Genomic DNA, 24,072 nt, shown 5'->3' with positions numbered 1-24,072 from the left:
GCCATTCAGAATTGCTGCAGCACTGCTTTCCAAAAGTGGACCAGCATGTTAATGAACAGTTTATTATAATATTTTGGCTCATCAGTATACGTCAACATTATAATACTCACAAATGACACAAACAAAGTAAAATTCAACAGACAAAAAAGATTTAGGAACAAAACAGAAAAAAAATGTGAGAGTAGTAATGGCAGTACTGTAATAGATTACAAAATTTAAAGACAATATAAATAGTTTAAACTTAAACATACCACTGCTGCCCATATTGTTAGCATTTCTCATAGTTAGTTTGTGGGTGGCTGCTTAATTATGCTTCATCATATACTGTCTATATTTCTTTGGCACATTTTTTTCTCTATAGTAAGTTTTGTATGATAAGTGATAATCAGATTTGAATATTTATTCTCTGCACTAATGTGAAAAGGCATTCAATGACCACATACAAAATGTTATAACTGAGGAAAGAATGAAGAGAATGTCAGTCACTACTCACCCATTACTTGACAAACAGGAGATTATATTTACTGCATGCACTTCATATCCACTAAACACATACAAAATACATTTCATGTGTGTGATACTGTCTGCTTTTCCTCCTCCTGTCATGATGCTATATCTGTCAGAGACAATTTTGTTTATATATGTCCATGTTTCCTTCCAATAATTTGAGAATTTATTCCCTATACAAATCTTACATAAAATGTCAACTTCAGATTCTTACAAAATGTTCACTGAGCCGTAATGAAACAACATTTCCTAATATGAAATTTGGGACAAATTCCTGATGAACTGCCAGAACTTTAACACAGTGCCCTTTCCGGGTTCCCTGTCAATGAGTGACCATTTCGTAAACACGCTGTCATACATCCAAGCCTATGTGGATCCCCCTACTCTATCAACCTCCAAGAAAAGGTCATAAAAGCTTTGTATAAGCTTCTATTGACCCACACCAGCTTCACATCAGTAGCACAAAGTGTCTACAGACAGGGGACTTGCCTGGCATAGAAGTAATAAATTATATACACTCCTGGAAATGGAAAAAAGAACACATTGACACCGGTGTGTCAGACCCACCATACTTGCTCTGGACACTGCGAGAGGGCTGTACAAGCAATGATCACACGCACGGCACAGCGGACACACCAGGAACCGCGGTGTTGGCCGTCGAATGGCGCTAGCTGCGCAGCATTTGTGCACCGCCGCCGTCAGTGTCAGCCAGTTTGCCGTGGCATACGGAGCTCCATCGCAGTCTTTAACACTGGTAGCATGCCGCGACAGCGTGGACGTGAACCGTATGTGCAGTTGACGGACTTTGAGCGAGGGCGTATAGTGGGCATGCGGGAGGCCGGGTGGACGTACCGCCGAATTGCTCAACACGTGGGGCGTGAGGTCTCCACAGTACATCGATGTTGTCGCCAGTGGTCGGCGGAAGGTGCACGTGCCCGTCGACCTGGGACCGGACCGCAGCGACGCACGGATGCACGCCAAGACCGTAGGATCCTACGCAGTGCCTTAGGGGACCGCACCGCCACTTCCCAGCAAATTAGGGACACTGTTGCTCCTGGGGTATCGGCGAGGACCATTCGCAACCGTCTCCATGAAGCTGGGCTACGGTCCCGCACACCGTTAGGCCGTCTTCCGCTCACGCCCCAACATCGTGCAGCCCGCCTCCAGTGGTGTCGCGACAGGTGTGAATGGAGGGACGAATGGAGACGTGTCGTCTTCAGCGATGAGAGTCGCTTCTGCCTTGGTGCCAATGATGGTCGTATGCGTGTTTGGCGCCGTGCAGGTGAGCGCCACAATCAGGACTGCATACGACCGAGGCACACAGGGCCAACACCCGGCATCGTGGTGTGGGGAGCGATCTCCTACACTGGCCGTACACCACTGGTGATCGTCGAGGGGACACTGAATAGTGCACGGTACATCCAAACCGTCATCGAACCCATCGTTCTACCATTCCTAGACCGGCAAGGGAACTTGCTGTTCCAACAGGACAATGCACGTCCGCATGTATCCCAAGCCACCCAACGTGCTCTAGAAGGTGTAAGTCAACTACCCTGGCCAGCAAGATCTCCGGATCTGTCCCCCATGGAGCATGTTTGGGACTGGATGAAGCGTCGTCTCACGCGGTCTGCACGTCCAGCACGAACGCTGGTCCAACTGAGGCGCCAGGTGGAAATGGAATGGCAAGCCGTTCCACAGGACTACATCCAGCATCTCTACGATCGTCTCCATGGGAGAATAGCAGCCTGCATTGCTGCGAAAGGTGGATATACACTGTACTAGTGCCGACATTGTGCATGCTCTGTTGCCTGTGTCTATGTGCCTGTGGTTCTGTCAGTGTGATCATGTGATGTATCTGACCCCAGGAATGTGTCAATAAAGTTTCCCCTTCCTGGGACAATGAATTCACGGTGTTCTTATTTCAATTTCCAGGAGTGTAGATAAACCTTCCTTGTGAATTAGTCTATCAATTAATGAAAACCACATCAAAATCCCTACAGTAGTTCTTGATACTAGCCTTCATGTACAGACAGAAGAAAGTAGTGGGATGGGGGGTGGGGACTTTAAATTATATAACTGTATAGATCTCTCTGGCACACAAACTGAAGTTTCTTAGTGTGAAAAAATTAAATCGAAGTTCAACACATACTTCATCATAATTGAACCTATGTCTTCACTGGCATGTTTCAGGGATCTTTACATGATTAGCTATGACTGAGCCTTGTTGACTCTGTAGCACATGGGTACCATTTTTCCCCACACTTTGAAGTACAAAATTTCTCATCTCTTTACATTAAGAGGCAGTTGCCAACCCTCACAATAGATCAAAAACTCAGCTACATAACCAATTAAAGCAATTTTTTTTCAAAAAAGATCCAGTAACAAGTGAAGTGTAATCACTATTTACATCTTTATCAGCATAAATATTTTTATTAGAGCCTCACAAGTGATGTTAAATTGTTAGATTTTTCACAGTGCAGTACAAGAGTAGCTATGAATGTTGTAAAACTGAAGCAAAACTAGCACTTCCATTGACATACTGATCTAATCAAGAAAAATAAATGAGGACATTGCAACAGTTTCTGGCTACTTTTTTTCAGATTTTTTAATCTAAAAGACATGAACAGCTGTAATCAATAATATGTGAATACATCCGCACGTGTGTGTGTGTGTGTGTGTGTGTGTGTGTGTGTGTGTGTGTGGGCGCGCGCATGTGTTTCTGGAAGGTTAACCAGTAAGTTGAAAGCATATTGGTACACTCGGAACACAAAAGTAGATATGGAATCACACACAAAAACAGTCCTGTACACCTAATTTATTAACCTGATTATGAGAGTAACAATAAGGTTTTGAACTTCAACCATTACTATTGTGATGTAGATTCTGCCTTTTCAACACTGAGCTGATTATGAGTTTAAGTGTTATGATGAAAATGGACAGAGTCTTCTCCATCAGAATTGATCTATTCTGAGATTCAGACTGAAAACCTAAATCTGGATGAATGAAGGGGAATTTGAACTATTGTTCTCCTGAATGCAAGTCCAGTGCACTAACCACTGCGCCACCTTGTTCGGTGGATCTTGAGAGCCATAATAGGCATTAATCATCCTTCAACCTGTTGCAGCTTGAATTCAAATTAAATTAAAGCACATGGTATCATGTGCTAAGATTTCTTTGCATTCCAATCACATATGGACTGGGAGGGAAAATGACTGCTTAAATCCACACTGTGTAATTTTCTTCTTTACAGTCCCTACAGGGTGATACAGAGGGATCTGATGAATGTCCCTGGATTCTTCAATTAAAACCAGTCCTTAAAATTTTGGAAGTAAGCTTTCATGGGATAATGTATGTCTATCTTCAACAGTCTGCAAATTTAGGTTTTCCAACATTTCTGTGGCACTCTCCTATCAGTCAAACAAACCTGTGACCATTCATGCTGTCCTCCGTCATATATGTTCAACATACAGTGTTAGTCCTCTCAGATACAGGTCCGATAAACTTGAGCAATGTTCTAAGATTAGATGCACAAGTACTTATTTCCTTTGTAGAGCGACTACATCTTTCGAGTATTTGACCAATGAATGTAAGTTTACCACCTGACTTACCTATTCGAACATTCCACTTCATACCTCCACAAATTGTTACACACAGGTATTTGTATGAGTTGGCTGATTCTAATTGTTATTAATTGAGATTGTTTTGGAATTCTGAAAAACCCATACTTGAATGTCTGTACATCTGAAGCAAGTTCTCAATCTTTGCACCATTTTCAAATCTTATCAAGATCTGATTTAATGTATTTGCAGCTTTTTTTGAGACAATTCTTTCATCACAGTTAACTGAATTATGTGCAGAAAGTCTGAGGTTTCTGCTAATATTGTCTACCAGGTCATTAATACACAACATGAACAACAAGGGCCCCTACACACTTTCCTGGGGCACACATGAAGTTATTTCAACTTTTACTGATAACTCTCCAGCCAAGATAACATTCTGCATCCTGCTAACCAAAAAAAATCTCAATCTAGTCAGAAATTTTGTTTGATAATCCATATAATCACACTTCTGTTATTAACCATTGGTATGATATGAAGTCAAATACTTTTCAAAGTCAAGAAGTAATGGATCTACACGATTTCCTTGACCCGTAACTTTCAGGACATCATGTGAGAAAACTGCAAGTTGGGTTTTGCATGATCAATGTTTTCAGAATCCATGCTAGTTGGCAAGGAGGAGGTCATTCTGTTTGAGATATCTCACTATGTTTGAGCCCAGAATATGTTCTACGATTCTACACCAGATGGAAGTCAGTGAGATTGGATGCTACATTTGTGGTTCACTTCCATTACCCTTCTTGTAGACTGATGTGATGTGCTTTTTTCCAGTCACTGGACACAACTTCTTGTTCAATGAATTTATGATGTATTACGATTAATGTGAGAGCTGACTAAGATGTAAATTCTATATAGAAACTGACAGGAATTTCATCGGGTCCTGGAGTTTTGCATAATTTCAGCTATTGTAGTTACTTCTCAATGCCACTGACATTATCATCTATATCACTCATCTCTCTAGTGGTGTGAAAAGTAAAGCAGGGCAGTGCATCTGTACATTGCACAGTAAAGGAATATTTGAAAACAAAGTTCAGTATGGCTGCTTTCATTTTGCTACCCAGAATTTCAGTTCCTGTACCACCTATGATTGTCCGGATACTAACTGTGGTGCATTTGACAACTTTTAGTCATGACCATAATTTCTTTGCATTTGTAAAGGATATTTCCATAAGATTATGCTACGGTATTCACTGAAAATTTCGCATATTGCTCACTTGACAGACAAATGAATTTCATTTACAATCTCTCTATTTATGGCCCTACACTTTTACATACATTATGCAAAAGTTGCTGTTCCTTTAGAGGTTTCTCTACAATGACTGTACACCATGGAGAGTCCCTTCCATCAAAAACTGTTCTACTACATATATATCTATCTAGTGTATGGTCAACTATTCTTTTGAGCTTGGGCCACGTGCTCCTGCCTAGGGGTAAATGTTTTGACTTCCTCTTTGAGATGTGACACTACCACCACTTTATCTAACTTACTAAATGTGTAAATTTTCTAACCACTTTAGCTGCTCTTTGTACTGCAGTAACCAACTGCGTCATTGTCACAGAGAAGGGATTTAGTAATGTATTGCAGGATGTTTTGTCATGCTCTCCACTTATATAACTATAATTTCCTAACTGATGGTTGGGGAACATTTGTACTAGTGAACTGTGTTTTCTCTTACACTTCAGTTACATCTGGGGGTGAGTTCAGTGGTTGACAGAAGGACTTAATTACAAGTTTATGCTCAACCTTGATATTGAATCTTGTCCAAACAATCTTGCACACAGCTTGAATTTCTATCTTGGTAGATTTAAGTTTCTTGTCTACTACAACAAATGCACCATTTTTATTTCCTGTTTCCATATCCTTTCAATATACATTTAGATTTTCTCTGAAAATCTCAATGCTGTCAATTTCCGTACCTATTGTTGTACACATTTCACTGCTATTTAGGACTGCTCCAAACTCTCGGACTTTGTTGCAAATGCTTCAGCTGTATTTCACTAGGAATTTTTATCGTTTCACCTGCGGGGACCATTTCTCATAATGCTACAGTAGTACTTCTCGGTCTCTTACAGCTATCATTATCTTGAATGGATGGAGCGTCGCCTAACTTAAAATAAACCTTGTGTGCACTTCACACACAGCCAGCCACCTAGCCAGCAGCCTCTGACATGTAGTACACCCCTAGCACATTTAGGAGGATCCTAAAACTCTCGATCCTACAGCCCAAGTCCATAAAGTCACAGCCTAGCTTTTCATAGAAACTTTTAAGTCTCTGATTCAAGTGTTTCACTTGATCAGCTCTGAGGATAATGCTACAAATACACAGAGTGAACACGGTGATCTCTCCCACCTTTTCCTGCCATTCCCCTAAGGGGGTACCATTATTCAATGCACATTTGAACTCCCAATGATTAACTGATCCCTCCACTTTTGTGTTTGCCTCTTCTTGTTGTAAGACACACCAGGTTTCTCAACATGTGATCTCTCTCACTGGCTAAGGTTGGTTTTAGAGGAAGAACAGCAAATCAGACTTGTTGGTTGGGGGATGGGTGTAATACTGTGAGTTGCCCTCAGTCCCGGTCTCCCCTGTACAAAGCCTTCTGAATTACTACTTCCACACCACTCACACTCAAGTGGGCAGGCAGCACTGCACTTCCTGCATGGCAGACAGCATCCATTGAAGAGTACACTACTCAAGATATACCTTCGGTATCTCTGGTGCGAGTCTCCTGGCATTTCATTAGAATAATTTCCAGGTGCTCATGAACAACAACTATCACATTAGTAAGAAGATACAGATTATGAAAATTTAATTGTAGTAGTAGACCTTAATGCACAGAGATGCAGAGGAATATATTTAGTAAATCGGCGTATAGGAAACAATCTGATACCAATCATTGGTTCCAGAGTAGGCAAGCCCCTAACACTTGGTACTGCTAGGCTTTTAACAATGCCTTAGTAATAATTATATACTGACAGATCATAAGATTTATGAAAATGTTAATTACATCAAAGTAATTCCAAGCAAATTTCTGGATAGAGATGAAGGAGCAAGAATGATATAATTCAAAGCCACACTTTTCTCAAAATATGTTTTTTGTGTTAGTTCAACTTCTACTCAACAGAGGAAGCTACTGCATAAATATTTTAACTTTCCCTCACTAGATGGCAGAGCAGTTCACACTTGTTGTTCTCATACTGAGAGGAAGTAGTCTTTTTTGCGTCTGAAACAACCCAAAGCCACAGTACAATGGCGCCTCCAAAGAAGAGGCTATTTCCATGCATAAGAGAAAAAGAAGATTCAGATACAGAAATGGCTAGTTCTGAAGACAATTTTTCATCCAATGGCAGCAGTTATTGTCCCTCTGATGAATTTTCGTCTGAAAATGACATGGTAAATCTAACATACTTACTTTTTTAAACATTTAAAACATTGAAGCTTAGGTCTGTATCACAGTGAAATATTATTGCGTGATTATAACTGTTATAAACTCGCTAATTAAAATATGTACATGTGAATCATGAACAAATTTTACTTCTCCTATTAATTACTGCATTATTGGTAATAATTTAAATATTATAAGCCTATTTGTATAATATATTAATGTTTGGTATATGGTTTAAGTGGCTTTGATCTTTCTCATTCTGAATACTTTATTTGGCTTGATGAATGTGAAAGGTCTCCTGAAGTATCACCTGCTAAAGAACCTAAAGGCAGAAAAAAATAGGAGAAATATGAGCAACTGGAAAAGGGGAAAATGTAAACGTCGTAGAAATTATGGCAGAGAGTACATATCTGATAAAACAGGACAAATTGTTGGTGCTAAAATTCTTGGTCCTGGATGTAAATGTAAAAACAAGTGTTGGAGCAAAATTCATGAATTTGTAGAGCAGATATTCAATTCTTTTTGGAATATGGTGATTTCAATCGCCAAAATAATTACCTTCTGAGCAATATTAAGATGCAACAAGTGCACAGGAGATAACTATGATTAACTATAATTTGAAATTGATTTTTATGTCACGTACTTTTTATAAATAAAATATTATTATTTTGATTAATATATTTCACTTTTTAAGGTACCCAAAGAAAAGGAAAAGCACAATTTCACGACGAATGGTCACTTTTTTGTACCAGGTTAAGGTTAATGCCTGTAATATTTTGGTATGCTGAGAAGCATAATGTTTTGGTATGCTGAGAAGCATTTTTAAGTGTACATGGGCTTCAGAACAATCAAGGACATCTTAAGAACTCACAAAATACTTGTGTGATGGACACTCCACTTCTCCAAAAGACAGAAGAGGTATTTAACGATTAAATTATAATGTTGCTTCCAAGAAAAACCATAATTTTGTTCTGTTGTACTTATTTATCCAGTGTTTTCCTTTACATATCATATTCAGACACAAATTCACTAAATTTGTATGACCTGGGCATTTACCTTTAAAATCACCTTTTTCTTTTTCTTTGTTTCCAGGGAAAAAAGGGAACCCATCAAGGAAAATTTCACAAGAAGCAGTTCAGACAGTTCACAATTTCATAAATAATATACCTAAGTATGCCAGTCATTACAGCCGCTCACAGAGCCCCAATAAAGTGTACTTTGACCATGACATGTCAATTTATTCATTACATCAAGAACATTATTTGAAATATTGTGAAGAAAATAACGCATCACAAGTAAAAGTTTCGAAATTTTGAGATGTATTTAATGAAGATTTTAATATTCGTTTTAAATTGCCTCGTTCAGACACGTCATGCACGTGACGAATTTCAAATTCAAATAAAAAATGCACAGTTGACCAACTCTGAAGATATTACTAGAAGATTAAAAATTGAAAGGGACCTACATCATGCCAAAGCATCTGCTGGACAAAATATGATTACACAGCTTTCCAAATTAGCTAGGGAAAATCCTGAGGAATATCTTACAACAGCCTTTGATCTACAACAAACCTTTCCAACTCCAAGGCTTACATCTGGGCCTGCATTCTATAAGAGGACTTACAATTTTGGTATTCATGATTGCCGGTCTGAAAAGGAACATATGTTCATGTGGAGTGAAGATGAAGCAAAGCGTGGATCTGATGAGATAGGAAGCTGTCTGATAAAATTCTCAGAAATACAAAAGTCTCAGGCAAACATTCTTCACATTATTAGTGATAATTGCAGACGCCAAGGCAAAAACTGGGCAATTGTTGCACTAGAGAGATCACTAGTGTGTTCAGGAAAATTTAAGGCCACTGAACATTGGTTTCCACAAGTTGGACACACATGACTGCCCTGTGACTGAGATTTCAGTCGAATTGAGAAGCACGTTAAGAACAGATACCCCACTGTGTACACCTCTCATGATTGGGTTACAGTCATTAAAAAATCGTGCAAGAATAAGCCATTTTCAGTCGTTAAAATGAAGCAAGCACTTTATAGATCTGACACCCCTGCAGATATATATTTCAAAAAAGGACAAACATAATGATGGATCTCGGTTCCAATTTTCTGAAGCGACAGCTTTTCGTTTTGATGAAGGAATGCCATCACATTTAAAAGTGAAGTATCAGTACACTGAATTTGAAGAATTCAGAACTATAAATATCACTAAAAAATGACGAGCACATCAGGAGAGTAATCCGTTGCAGCTCTCAAGGAAATACTTAAAAGCCCATTCCAATTTGTGACAAAAAACTCAAAGATGTTACGGTATGTCATTAATGCCATACATACCAGATGTTTCGAAGGGATACTTCAACAGTCTGAGTGAATCAAAGGAACAAAGTGATGAAAATGAAACAGAGGTGATAGATATTGGCTATATTGTGTGAAACACTGTAGTGGCTATCATTGTAAGTTATGTTGTATATTGATGTACAAATTTTTGTAAACCAGGCCAAAGCCCAATGTTGTGTCACCCAGGCATAAAATATTTTTTTATTAATAATGTTTAACTTTGTTCACAATATAACTATGCAAACATGTATATTAACACATTAGAGAAATAAACTAGTTTTGTCAAAAAACCCGAAAAGTTGAAATACGATTTATGGATTTATTTGAAGTTTTAAAATGCTCCCCTGAAAAATTTACATTTTGTGGCTTTGGATTATGTCATTCTCACCCCTTCAGATCATAAACTATTGGTTCTAGATTTAGATGAGAAAAGACCCCTGAGAATCAGTAACAAATAATCCTAAAAACAAAAATTGGGTGATTGACTGAACTACCACTCACAGAAAAATTTTGAAAGATGTAGGTGAGAGAAGATTTGAAATTGGTAGGTTGAGAATGAGATGCAATAAAAATGGCTATAGTACACTCAACGCATGAAGTACAAGGATAACAGAGCTGAATATGATAACCTACAAATACAGCATGGCTGAACGAGGATATAAAAAAAAAACTGTCAGTGATAGAAAACGTGCAAAAAGAACCTTGTATCGAGTAAGAACGCACAGAAATTGAACTAAAACTGATGAAAAAATATTTTTTACAGACAGAGGAAATTACTGGTTCAGTAGTTGCAGTTGCAAAGCATAAACATGAATAAGAGCTAACTTTAAGAATAAAGCAAGACAAGAATAAAAAATTAGTATACAGTATCATAAAAATAGAAGGACTGGTAACAAATCTATACCATTAGTTCATTATCCCAATAATGAAGCAAAATGAAATGAAATCCAAGTGCTACAGGAGTTTCAAGGACACTCTGACACACTATTGAACTAGAGAGGCTAAAACACCACTACAGCACATGAGCCGCATTACTTTGGTAATCTACAGGCAGATAGTTTGACTGGATATTGACAAAGCAGTACATAAACTGAAGAAACTATAAAACAACTGCAATCATTTACAGTAGAAACAACTTCAGTACAATTTGAGGGATTGATCAGCAATGCCCATATAGTGCTCAACATATTGCAAAGAAAAGTGTTGATACACAGAGATTGCAAACAAAGTCGTCCCTGATTTATTGAAGAAGGGCAGCATGAAGAACAGAAAAAGTACAAGACTGATACTGTCATATGATCTTAAATACACTGCCCCTTTCACGTTAAAACCACAAATTTGCAAAAATGGCAATTTTGACATGTGTGTATTGGTATGTTTAATTTTCCCTTTTCTTTGTTAAGGCAGGATACAGAACATGTCTCTATGATAGTGTGGGAGAAAATGCAAGGTATATTATTATGAAAGTTTAAATGATGCACACTGAAATACAGCACAGTGACAGCACAATCATGCTTTTGGGACTCTCTTGATTACCTACAGATCATTGTATGAGCATGAATGTGTTACATACATTGATTAAATTTCTGACAAATTGTCTGACGTACAATCACAAGCAATCATGTATTTTTGTATTATTTAAATCACTTCACAAGCAACAGTAATTTGTCTGGTCAGTTAATTATTGATAGCACTATTGCTCGACAACAGTGTAGTCAGAGAAAAGGCTGCATGTTATTTGCTATGTTTCAGTGGTGAGCACTGTCGCTGTACATCATGAGTAAAGGCACAAGAAATATTACATATACACATATATTCAACATGATGAGGACAAGGTAAAAAAGCCTAATGAGAAAAAAAACACGTGAATCGTAATGAACAAAACGATATACGAGGAGGAAAAAATATTAAGCAGTTTGCACATCTGAAATGAAAAGCATGAGAAGAATTCCTAGGATGGCTCAGGATGTACGTTTGCAACATTTTGAGAAGAAGAAGAAGCACTAAACTCAAGAAATAGCTCTTTATCTGATGAACCGTATGGTAAGTTTTAATTTATTTTCTCTATTAGGTATAAAAAACAACTTTGATAGCTAAACATCACACCAACATACTTAGCACCCCCCTACCTCCCCCCCCCCCCCCCCCCTCTCTCTCTCTCTCTCTCTCTCTCTCTCTCTCTCTCTCTCTCTCTCTCTCTCTCTCTGTACAGATGCTCACAGTCAGGAAGAAGGGAACCTACGTAAAAGTGTAGAACAACAAGGGAATGCAAACTTCTGTATTAACACACCTGAGCTACATCATTATAATTTTCATCACAAAATCTGAATGTGGTGTTCACAGTTGCAAATTGTTTACACACTGTCAAACATATTTCCTGTTTTTTACTGAAAGAATGAAAATAATGGACAAAAACCTTGATGAAACTAAATTCTCTAAGGAGGACTGTACACTGAGTTTAGAGGAAGACAACAACTGGTACAAACATATTTCATGTTAGTTGCCATTGGCCACCAAATCAAGATTTCTTATGTTAGTAGTTGTGAGTCAACAAATCAAGAGTGTGGAAAACTCAGACCAACAACACCAGTTAACTGCATATCATACCCAATGAAGCTGAAAGATGAACTACAAGGAATATACACAATACCTAAAGGCATTTCAATTCTATTTCCTCACAAGAGAAGGAGAAAAAAATATTTCCACATTTTTTTCTAGTCAACTTAAACTGGGGTAGGCTATGGTGATAAGTGCTCTCTCAGAATGCTGTGACAGCACTGTTGAGCACGGCAAACATTGATCTTAAAATCATACTACTGTTAGAATAATAAAAATAGTACCTGGATTCAAATCTGAATATTACACTAATGTCTAACGACGCTAAAGCCATATGTGAGCTTAACTGCAAGCTGGCGTCTCTCCCAAAATACAGGTAAATATTACACAAGTGCAATTTACGATCCTTTTACTACTCAGAGGTCTCTGTCATGAATGTTCTGGATTTAATTCACAAACAGGAGGAGGAGAGGCTGATGAGGCATCAAGATAATGGCAGACATTTACAGAGAAGACAAAATGTTAGCATGTATATGGATTCAAGCGCTGTGGTTGGCAATTTTGATCTATAGGCTCTGTTGAACGTTATAAAAAGATGCTGAGGCCAAGTATTATACACAAGAAAACTGGCAATGCATAATTTGATCACAAGCAACCGGGGAACTCAACACTTCTTACTTGTGGAATGAGACAGATGGTAAAAGAGAGTCAATGAAAGAGCAAAATGTGTGTACAAACTATGTCATGGTACTGGAATATATTAAACAACTATGGATACTGTCAAATAGATGTGTGTCTAAGCAGAAGCACAACATTTGTTTCTGTGCATATCCGAGTTGCGCAATACTGATCATGCAGTTTTCGTAAACAGGTCATGCAGAATCCAGTGTGATTCAGTTAATTCCCAGATAAAGGAAAATACATATATACTGCTGTACTTGCCTAAAGGATGGTCGAAAGTCACTCAATGACTTTGATGATCATTTCATGACACTCAAAACACACAGTTATCAGTGCCTTTTCTGAGTATGAAAGTATGCATTTAGTGAGAGAAAGATTTTCCTTGTAAGCTATCTTCCCGAAATAATGGATCATGGGCACATATCAGAGACTTGAACGATTATGTAACAATGACAACACAGACAAATATTGCATACGAATCTATTAAAATTGGCCACCACCTTCACACGTGTGCGACCAACTTAACACTTGTAATACACAATGAAGAACTTATCACTTTGAGAACAAGTGACAGTAGAGTAATAATTCTGTCCATAGGGACCACAAAGACATGATTAGGTTTAGTCACTTTGCACACAGATGTATTTAAGCAACAATTCTTCTCAGGCTAAATTCGCAAAAGGAATGGGAAATAAACATAATGTGTTGCACTTCACACTGGTTTGCAGAGTATGGATGTAGAGATGCAACACAAAACCTTAAGGCCTTTTCCACAATTGTTCTATTGTTATTTAAAACGCCATATAATTCATTATCAAGAGAAACTGCTGCTCAAAATGGCTCTGAGCACTATGGGACTTAACAGCTGAGGTCATCAGTCCCCTAAAACTTAGAACTACTTAAACCTAAGGACATCACACAACATCCATGCCCGAGACAGGATTCAAACCTGCGACCGTAGCAATCGTGCGGTTCCGAAGTGAAGTGACTAGAACTGCTTGGCCACCGTGACCGGCAGAGACTGCTGCCATCTTGTCAGAATATAAAATGCAATATAGACAGAAGCACCAAAGAAACTGATATAGGAATGCGTATTCAAATACAGAGATGTGTAAACAGGGAGAATACGGCACTGCGGCCGGCAACGCCTATATAAGACAACAAGTGTCTGGCGCAGTTGTTATAGTGTTTACTGCTGCTACAATGGCAGGGTATCAACATTTAAGTGAGTTTGAATGTAGTGTTATAGTTGGCACAAGAGCAATGGGGCACAGCATCTCTGATGAAGTGGGGATTTTCCCGTACGACCATTTCATTAGTGTACTACGAATATCAGGAAACCGGTGCAAAACACCAAATCTCTGATGTCGCTGTGGCCGGTAGAAGACCGTCCAAGACAAGACAAGGACCAATGACGACTGAAGAGAATCGTTCAATGCGACAGAAGTGCAACCCTTCTGCAAATTGCTGTAGATTTCAATGCTGGGCCAGCAACAAGTGTCAGCATGCGAACCATTCAACAAAACATCATTGGTATGGTCTTTCAGAGCCGAAGGCCCACTTGTGTACCCTCGATGACCGCACAACACACAGCCTTACGCCTCACCAGGGCCCGTCAACACCAACATTGGACTGTTGATGACTGGAAACATGATGCCTGGTTGGAAAAATCTCATTTCAAATTGTACCGAGTAGAGGGACTCGTACGGAAATGGAGGCAACCTCATAAATCCATGGACCCTGCATGTCAGCAGGGGACTGTTCAAGCTGATGGAGGCTGTGTAATGGTGTGGGGTGTGTGCAGCTGAAGTGATATGGTACCCCTGATACATCTAGACACTACTCTGACAGGTGGCATGTACATAAGCATCCTGTCTGATCACCTGCAACCATTCATGTCCATTGTGCATTCCGACGGACTTGGGCAATTCCAGCAGGACAATATGACACCCCATACATCAAGAATTGCTACAGAGTGGCTCCAGGAACACTCTTCTGAGTTTAACACTTTCACTGGCCACCAGACTCCCCATACGTGAACATTATTGAGCATATCTGTGATGCCTCGCAATGTGCTGTTCAGAAGAGATCTCCACCCTGTTGTACTCTTATGGATATATGGACAGTCCTACAGGATTCATGGTATCAATTCCCTCCAGCACTACTTCAGACAGTCGTGTCCATGCCACGTCGTGTTGTGGCACCTCCACATGCTTGCGAGGACCCTACATGATATTAGATAGGTGTACCAGATTCTTTGGCTCTTCAGTGTAGTAAAATGTGACACATGTACTAGTATGGCACAAGCACTGATCACTAGCGGGTCCTCTCACCTGAGGTGGTGTCTGTGTGTCAGTGCCCTATTATCCATCATGTTGAAGTCAATTCTATCTGTGTGAGTAAAGGAATTTTTGCCATGGCAAGAATGTTGGTTTCACAAGTCTTAATTTTGTTATTTTGTACTTATAGACTCCCACTGCCCCACTGAGAAATACTTCTCCCCCTCAACAATGAAGTAAAGCACCTGAGAGTACAGCATGGAGTAGTAAATTGTTTGTGTTGCAAGTGTCCCCTGCTGCTGTGCCAGCTTGTTCATTTCCTTGGATTCCAAACTGGCTTGACCATTTGCAGAATGATACGTACTTCCTTTGCCACTGAAGAAGGTGAAGGATATCTTCTCCATTTCTAACCACTTTATAAAATGATTGTTTAAAAATAAAATCTGGTGAACAATATTTCTTGTATTTTCTCAGATTTTAAAAAAACAGCTTAGGCCTCATTAATAACAAAGGAGGATATTAGCTCTAATGCTGCATTAAAACATTTGAGCCCACCATATCAAGCTCTTCAGGTTACTCCTTTGCTCTAATCCCAAATAGTTTTGTTGCTGTTTTGAAATTCATGAGTGCATGCTCTGCTGATGGTCAAACAAGAAGACTTAAATGCTGGTGACCGTGGGATTGACTGGAGCCTATACGCATGTCACACCATGAAGAACTTCCTTCATACTGTTTAAGGCCATTCGTCATCCTAAGCAGAGAGGTTAGGTGTTGGGATTGTACAGTTGTCAGGTGATATTGCATTGCCACATGGTGTAAAGGGCCTTTTCAATATCGAAAAACATTCCTGCAAAACTGCTGTCTCAAGACAGGCCTCTTGTATTGCTGCCTCCAGGAGTATTAGATTGCCGAGTGTAGAATGGTACCTAAGGAAGGTGAAAGATGTTTTCCAGATTCTAGAGTCCATATTAAACAGCTGCCGATCTTTCAATCCAACCCTATACAACTGGTAAGTGCTAGTTGGATTGGTGTGATCCTTCTCACATTTTATGAGATGGATCATGATTAGTTGCCTCCAAAAATAATGGTACAGTCCTGCAGATGACATTCTGTTAAATTATATAAGGAAGTAGTTCTTGAACTTAATATTCAAATTTCACTATGCACTTTGACCATGGTGTCATACTGAGAGTCATAGATAGTTTGTATTTTAACTCCTGTGTGCTGTGTGAGCCACTAACATCGATTTTACCACGACATCAGTATGGAGAAGCAGTATTTAAGGACTGTGCGAACCAGCTCGTCATCATCAAACAGCAGGGCGGCAATGTGACTTCAAGTCTGCACTATTCTGAACCATGCCAATGGTGCAGACACTTCTGTCTCAACTGGAACACGAACCCCTGCCTGCCACCTAAGCATCTGGACACCAGAGGCAGCCTCATACTTGGCTGCTGTCCCGAGAGCATGATGGGAGGATCCATTGTAACTATCATTGGTCTTTCTTCAGCTGCACAATGTCCATCCTCGACATAGAATCCTTGTCCACACCTAGCCATCAGAGCTGTCATGTCATAACTGGTATCTTCAGACCTCCTCCAACTACATCTGTGATATATATGCTTTAACTTACTGTAACTCTGCTTTATAAATTTTATAAATCAATGTTACTTCGTTACTTTACAAGTTATGATTACTGTGGAACCACTGGGTGGTTAGGAGAGTTTACTACTAACAGAGACACAAAAGTGGGCGGTAGGTAAAAAAGGTTGACTATCCATGCTATAAAGCATCCAGCTGGTTTAGTTAAAAATTTATTTAAATGGCTTGATGCTGATGTATCTGGCAGGTGGATCCATACAGGCAAGTGGTCACTAGTCAAAGTCTCCTGTCACTTTTTGAAGGATAGCATCAGCTAGTGTAGGAGAGTGAAGTGACAGTTAAATTATATAAATTACTGAGGAAAATCTGTTTGCAGTAAAGAGGTGTGTCACTTTCCTTGAACGTAGGAGGCACAAATCATTCGACAAGAAGAACCTCTCCAATACTTGCCCCTCTCCTGGGACAAGTGTACGTAAAGCCCCACTGAATATGAGGCACACTGAAGTCTCTGAGGAGGAGAAAGGGATCAGACAGTTGATAGATGAGGTTTTGTAGGATCTCTTTTCCCATAGGTTTATGGCATGTGAAAACTGGGGAGCACACAGTTATTCCTAAGAGAGCTGAAATCTCAAACTCTATTGCTTGAAGGTGAGTGGTGAGGGTAACAGGCACAGAACAACATGTATCTTAGACAAACTACATCCTTAGCCCTCTCACCATGTGTATTATGTGGACGGTGCACCCTTCAAACACAGAGTTAGAAATGTGTTTCTTATATACAGAAGCACAAAGGCCTATCCTGTGTTAAAAGCTTTACTTTTTCCACACTTTCTTCAACTGTTCACGTTTCATTACAGTATTAATCAGAAAGGATTTTCTTTCATCCTGTTTCTTTTTTGGCAATATGTCTGACAGTGAATGGAAAAATTGGATCTAGTTTATTTCAGAGCAATCTTCATCAGTTAGTACTGGCCATTCCTGTCAGATGGTTCTGTATGTTGATGTGAATTTTGCCTTTCGCATATGTGATACAAATATTTTGCACTAGATTGTGCATTTAGCTTTGTCTCTGGAATGTCTTAACAATCTCTGCTCGAAGTGGTTTAGAAGCCTTCTTAATATTTCAACATTTGGTCACAAGTAATATCATTAGCAGGTTTGACTTTCTATGAAGTCATTAACAGATGGTTTGTTAAAAAGGAAAGGAAAGGATGATAGTGAAACACTAGGAAAATGAATTACAAATCAAATTAACCTCTATAAACAACCATATGTACTTGCAGCACACGTCACACAAAATCGTCAACTTAAGATGCCTGGAGGTGTGCTTGAAATGTACACACATCTGTACTCTGACTGCTGCAACTGAAGACTACAGTTGACTGTGTAATAACAAAGTTAGTGACACTCAAATATATGATTAAGAATATTCAAAACGTAAAATTTATTGAGAGGGAAAGCCTTTTCAAGGTGAAAATGAGTAAAATTCTTAACTACCTGGGAGCCTACTACTGGAAGGAGGATAGATGACACCCACATGCAGACACAAACTGAGAGTAGTAAACAATTATCCGGTGGCCAAAGGTGTATACTGAACAGGCAGTGTGAAAGAAAAAGTGGCAGATATTAAGATAAGTCACCATACAACAGAAAATCAACTAATTCACCTGGAACACATATGATCCCTGTGAGATTCTACAGAGATTATGCAAAAGAACTTGCCTCGCTTCTAACAGTGGTTTATTGTATGTCACTTGAGCAATGGAGAGTACATTATGATTGGAAAAAAGTGAATGTCATTCCCCTTTTCAAGAAGAGCTATCAGACAATGCATACAAACACAGGCTGATATCGCTGTCATCAATATGTCATAACTGTGGTACACGTTTTATGGCCACGCATTTTCAAGTTTTTTATTTTAAGAGTGCAAAAATCTCCCACAAACAGAGAATTCTTGCCATTCAGGTCACTCTGTTTGTCCCTGTGACCTAGAGTACCATAGGCAATGGCACCCAGGCTGAAGCCATGTTCTTTGAGTTCAGGAAGGTATCTGATACCATTCCACATTGTCAATTGTTGAACAAAATACCAGTTTGTGGAGTATCAGATCACATTTGTGATTGGATTCAGGGCTTCCTTGCAGACAGTAATCAACACATTGCCTGTATGTGAAGGAAATTGATATACGTGAAGGCAATTTCAGGAATACTCCAAGAAAGTGTGACAGTCATTATTGTTTACAATATATAATAATATTAATCATCAAGTGGATAAAGGTGGGACCTCTGTGAAGCTATTTGAGGACAATCTTGTTATCTATAGGAGAGGTTCAATGTTTGTCGCATGTACTGGCACTTGAACCTAAATGTAAATAAATGTAATGTATTGAGCATAAATAGGCAAAGCGGTGCACTACTGTTCGACTGGACTGTTGGTGAAAAATCAGTGGAAACAGTAAAAATCATAAGCACCTAGGAGTAACCATCCAGATGCTAGACTAAGATACAATGGGTAATTCTTATGGAAATGTAATTCATCCAAAAAAGAAACAGCGTACAAAAGACTTTTAGGTCGATTCTCAAGTACTGCTCACCAGTCTGGGAAGTATATCGTGTTTCATTAATAAAAGAGAGCCAATAAAAATGATGTATTTTGTCATGACATTGTTGAGTAGGCACGGAGGCATTATGGAGAAGTTTACTATTGAAATTTAGAGTCTGTACATTTAGGAACAGCCTGGCAACATATTGCTATCTCCCATATAAAAACTGTGAAATGACCATGGCAAGGAAGACAGAGTAATTACAGCCCATTCTTCCCATGTGCCACTTGCAAATGGAACCGGGAAGACAAAGTTATCAAAAGCACCCTTCATCACACACTGTAGGGCTTGAAAAGCAAATATGTACATGTATCTAACTATGAAGCAGTCCAGTTACGAGGGTAAGTCAATTATTATCTGCCTATTAGTTATATTTTTGTTTACTTTGGTAGTACTGTCATTTTATGTTGATGACACATGCTTTTGTTTATTTGTTGTTACATCTTTGAAATTTTCAAGCTGCTAGGTTAGTTTCGTCATCGCTGCCGTGCTGTAAATCATGGCTGCTCTGCTGTTTATTTACACCAAAGAAGAGCAACATTCAGTGATCCATTTTTTGTGGTTGGAAGGCGTATCAGGGGCCGAAATTCATCGAAGACTTTTTGCCCACGAAATCATCCACAACAGACTTTGGTTTCATAAAGTTTGTGCAAGATGGGTCCCAAAACAACTTGCACAGTTGCATAAACAAACACGCTTGGACATCTGCAATAAACATTTGGATCACTATGGTAACGAAGGGGACAACTTCTTAGACAGTATTATTACTGGTAACGAAACATGGATCCATCATTATGAGCCAGATATTCAAGATCCAACTGTCTGCAGGAAAACTGATGCTTACGGTTTTTTGGGAGGCACAAGGTCCAGTACTGGAACATTATCAGGAAAGGGGCACAAAAATAAACAGTGTATGTTACAGTGAGATGATTACTGACAGGCTAAAGCCTGCAATTCGAAGCAAACACCGAGGATTGCTGTCAAAAGGTGTTGTGTTGTTGCACGACAATGCCTGTCCATATACTGCTGCCCACACTGCTGAAACACTCCAGAAACTCAAATTTGAAGTACTGGATCATCCTCAATATAGTCCCAATCTTGCCCCTTCTGACTATCACTTGTTTGGTCCACTCAAACAGGTATTAAGGGGCCGTCGATTTGCCTTGGACAAAGCAGTGAAAGAAGCAGTGCATTCCTGGCTTGCAGCTCAACCAAGAACATTCTTTTATGAGGGCATCAGGAAGCCTGTACAACGACGGACCAAGTGCATTGAAACGCAAGGAGACTATGTCAAAAAATGATGTTCTTGCAAGTTTCAGTTTCCTATTTGATTACAATAAAATTTTATAACTACTTTGCAGATAATAATTGACTTACCCTCGTATATTCTCTTCTATGGCTTGGTTACTGAATTACATCTTGTAATAAGTAACATGAAGAAGCCACCTGCTGAGGCTTAAGGAAGCCGATCAACAAAATGCAACTTTTATAAGTTACTCAGTCAGATGAAGCTGTAAGGTTCACACGCTGACCTGAATGACAGAAAAGAAGAACACACAAGTAAAACAGTCATTCACTAACCTGTAGTTTCCTTTTCTGTTCTCGGATGACCTCCCGCTCCTGAAGCTTTCTTTGTAGCTGCAGCTGAGCTTCTTTGTGTTTGCTGGTGTACTGTACTGCCAGCCCCAGTGGTGGTGTTGTCTCTGTTCAAGATAAAAAAAAATCAAACTTGCTAAAGAGAACCATATCTGACAATTTAGGAATTACTCATAGTTTCATGCCTCGCATATGTTTAGTTATGGGGAGGGGGATTGCTACACTGAGTCAATAGCTTTAGAACAGAATCTTGATATAGCAATTACATGAAGTTTCATAAGAAACTTAACAAAAATTGAAAAAAGCAGTTCCAGTAAAAAAAGGCTAAACAAAAGGAAAAGAATTTATAAATGAGAAGTAATTGACTGTTAGTAGAATAAGTTCATACAATAATAAAATAGCAATAATGATAGTTATCAGTGGCTACAGAAGTAAAACCATCAATAATGGGGGATGTGAGTCAATAATGGGGAAGTGAACAAAAGTATACAGGAATAAAAATTAATGTAAGGAATCTCAAAATCCTATGAGTAAGATTAAGACTACCCCATTGAAACTAAAGATAATGACAGTAAAAGCAGATACAGCTAAGCAACTTCAAACACCTTCAGAGACAGATCACATTACTGGATATTACAACTGCATTTTATACTGCATTCAGTCTTCTACAGCAGATTGTATTCTGAACATTAAGTACCTTTGCAATGAAGATACATGACAAACATGTATGCCACTAAATTATTAAGCAGGGCAGAAAAGGAGAAAAGCTGTTAACTTCTGTTTGAAAATCTGCTGTTTGGCTCTAACACTTTGTGGAAGTCTGCTGCAAATTTATGTTGTAGAGTGGGTGGTAAGAATAAGTCACATGCCATGGATCATGTTCTTTGTTTCAACAGTAACTAAGGACGGACTAAAAACACAAAGAGGAACACTGTCCTGTGTTCACTGAATGCGCTTCCCAAATAAGGAGCTTCAACAATTAACACTGATAGTCCCAATAGCTATCTTCAGGGCTGAAAATATGAAAATGCTGTTAGTTAGAAAGAAAAAGGAAGAAAGATTACGATTTAACATTCTGTCAACTATGGTCACTGGAGATGGAGCACAAGCTCTGATTATGAAAGTGGAGAAGGAAACTGGCTGTGCCCTTTTCAAAGGGACCATTGTGGAATTTTTCTGGAACAAATTTAGAGAAATCACAGAAAATCTAAATCTGGATGGCTAGACAGCGATTTGAACTGTCATTGTCCCAAATGCGAGTCCACTGTGCTAACCACTGCGGCACCTTGCCCGATTGTTGGAAAGAAAGGAAGGCTGGAGTTTAGCATGTAGTCAACATAAATGTCATTATGTGACTAAGATTAAGGCAAGCCACTACGAGAAAAGCTGTTAACTCTATTTGAAAACTTCTTGTTCCTAAATGGGAATTATTTTATGGACATCGACCAATTCTTGGGAAAGGACATCGAGTGTTCATCGAGGGATCATCAGAATCTGGGTGTAATGTTGCAAAGAGATACGAAATGGAACAAGCATGTGAGGATTGTGGTAGGGAAGGCAAATGGTCAACTTTGGTTTATTGGGAGGATCATAGGAAAGTTTATCTCATCTGTAAAGGAGACCGCATATAGGATGCTAGTGCAACCTATTCTTGAGTACTACTGGAGTGTCTGGGATTTGCACCAGGTCAGATTTAAGGAAGACATTGAAGAAATTCAGATTTGTACCAGTAGGTTCGAACATCATGCAAGTTTTACAGAGATGCTTCGGGAACTCAAACAGGAATCCCTGGAGGGGAGGCAACCTTCTTTTTGAGGAACACTATTGAGAAAATTCAGAGAACCAGAATTTGAGGCGGACTGCAGAATGATTCTACTGCTTCCAACATACATTCTGCATAGGGACCACAATGATAAAATACAAGAAATCAGGGTTCCTACAGAAGCATACAGATAATTGTTTTTCCCTTGCTCTATTTGCAAGTAGGACAGTAAAAGAAATTACTAGTGCTGGTGCAAGGTAGCCTCCGCCACACACCATACGGTGGCTTGTGGATAATGTATGTAGATGAAATGTAGATTTAGATTCAAAGAGACACCCAGCAGAACACATCAGTACTATCCCTCTGTGTACAAATATGGAGTCCTATTTTCTGGTTCCCTTCATATTTGTCAGAACTTTACAGTAGTTTTGATGCTGTATCATTACGAAATGCGTGTCTTCAGCAAATCTAGTTTTATTTATTAGGCCAGCTTAGTGTCTTTGTAACTGGTGATTCATGAACTATAACTTATCTCTCTTATAAATCACGGTTAAATAAGAACATAACTATGCAAATAAAGAGTTATAAAATGATAGTAAGGAAAGTTTACCATCTTTAGCAAAAATGAGAATTTGTATCCAATGTAAAAAATATCCATATACTTTAATATTAAATAGAATATTAAAATAACACAGCTACAAAATAATACAGCTACAATAATATACCTTAATATAATTTCAAAATGCAAATATTTTTAATTAGCTAAATGAGAATCTCTTTTATCTTGTGAGCATATGTATAGAAAACACTAAAATTATGCTTGCAGATGGCAGGATCTGAATTTTATCATATATTGTTCAGAATTTAAATTCAATAACTACACACAGGAAGTTCTGGAAAAGTATATCACCTTTGTTGTCACGCTTTTGCAGATGACCAGATGTTGAAAGAAGAGTGAAAGCAGCTACAGATCGCGAGTCGACACACATCTTTTCCACCAAGTGACAGGCAAGATCTCGCAGATTATCAAAACGGACGCCAAGAAGTTTTTCGGCCCACTCACGAATTAAGCATGATGCAGCTGACATAACTTCACCCTCAGAGCAATGGACTGGAGTCTGCAACAGAAGGAAAGTTAACA

General features: G+C 38.9%; 1 protein-coding gene across 1 annotated transcript in view; it reads right to left on the bottom strand.

Annotated features, from left to right (window-relative positions):
• LOC126471278 (DNA-binding protein RFX7) overlaps positions 1-24,072 on the bottom strand; it is a 138,325-nt gene that overhangs the window by 5,194 nt on the left and 109,059 nt on the right. The window contains exons 5-6 of the mRNA XM_050099397.1: positions 23,842-24,049; positions 21,155-21,276 (exon numbers count right to left, since the gene is read on the bottom strand). Coding sequence (XP_049955354.1) covers positions 21,155-21,276; positions 23,842-24,049 — 330 coding nt within the window. The remainder of the gene's footprint in view (positions 1-21,154; positions 21,277-23,841; positions 24,050-24,072) is intronic.

Source organism: Schistocerca serialis, chromosome 3 (assembly GCF_023864345.2).
Source record: "Schistocerca serialis cubense isolate TAMUIC-IGC-003099 chromosome 3, iqSchSeri2.2, whole genome shotgun sequence".
Classification (NCBI taxonomy): domain Eukaryota; kingdom Metazoa; phylum Arthropoda; class Insecta; order Orthoptera; family Acrididae; genus Schistocerca; species Schistocerca serialis.
This window is presented reverse-complemented; position numbering and strand designations above follow the sequence as displayed.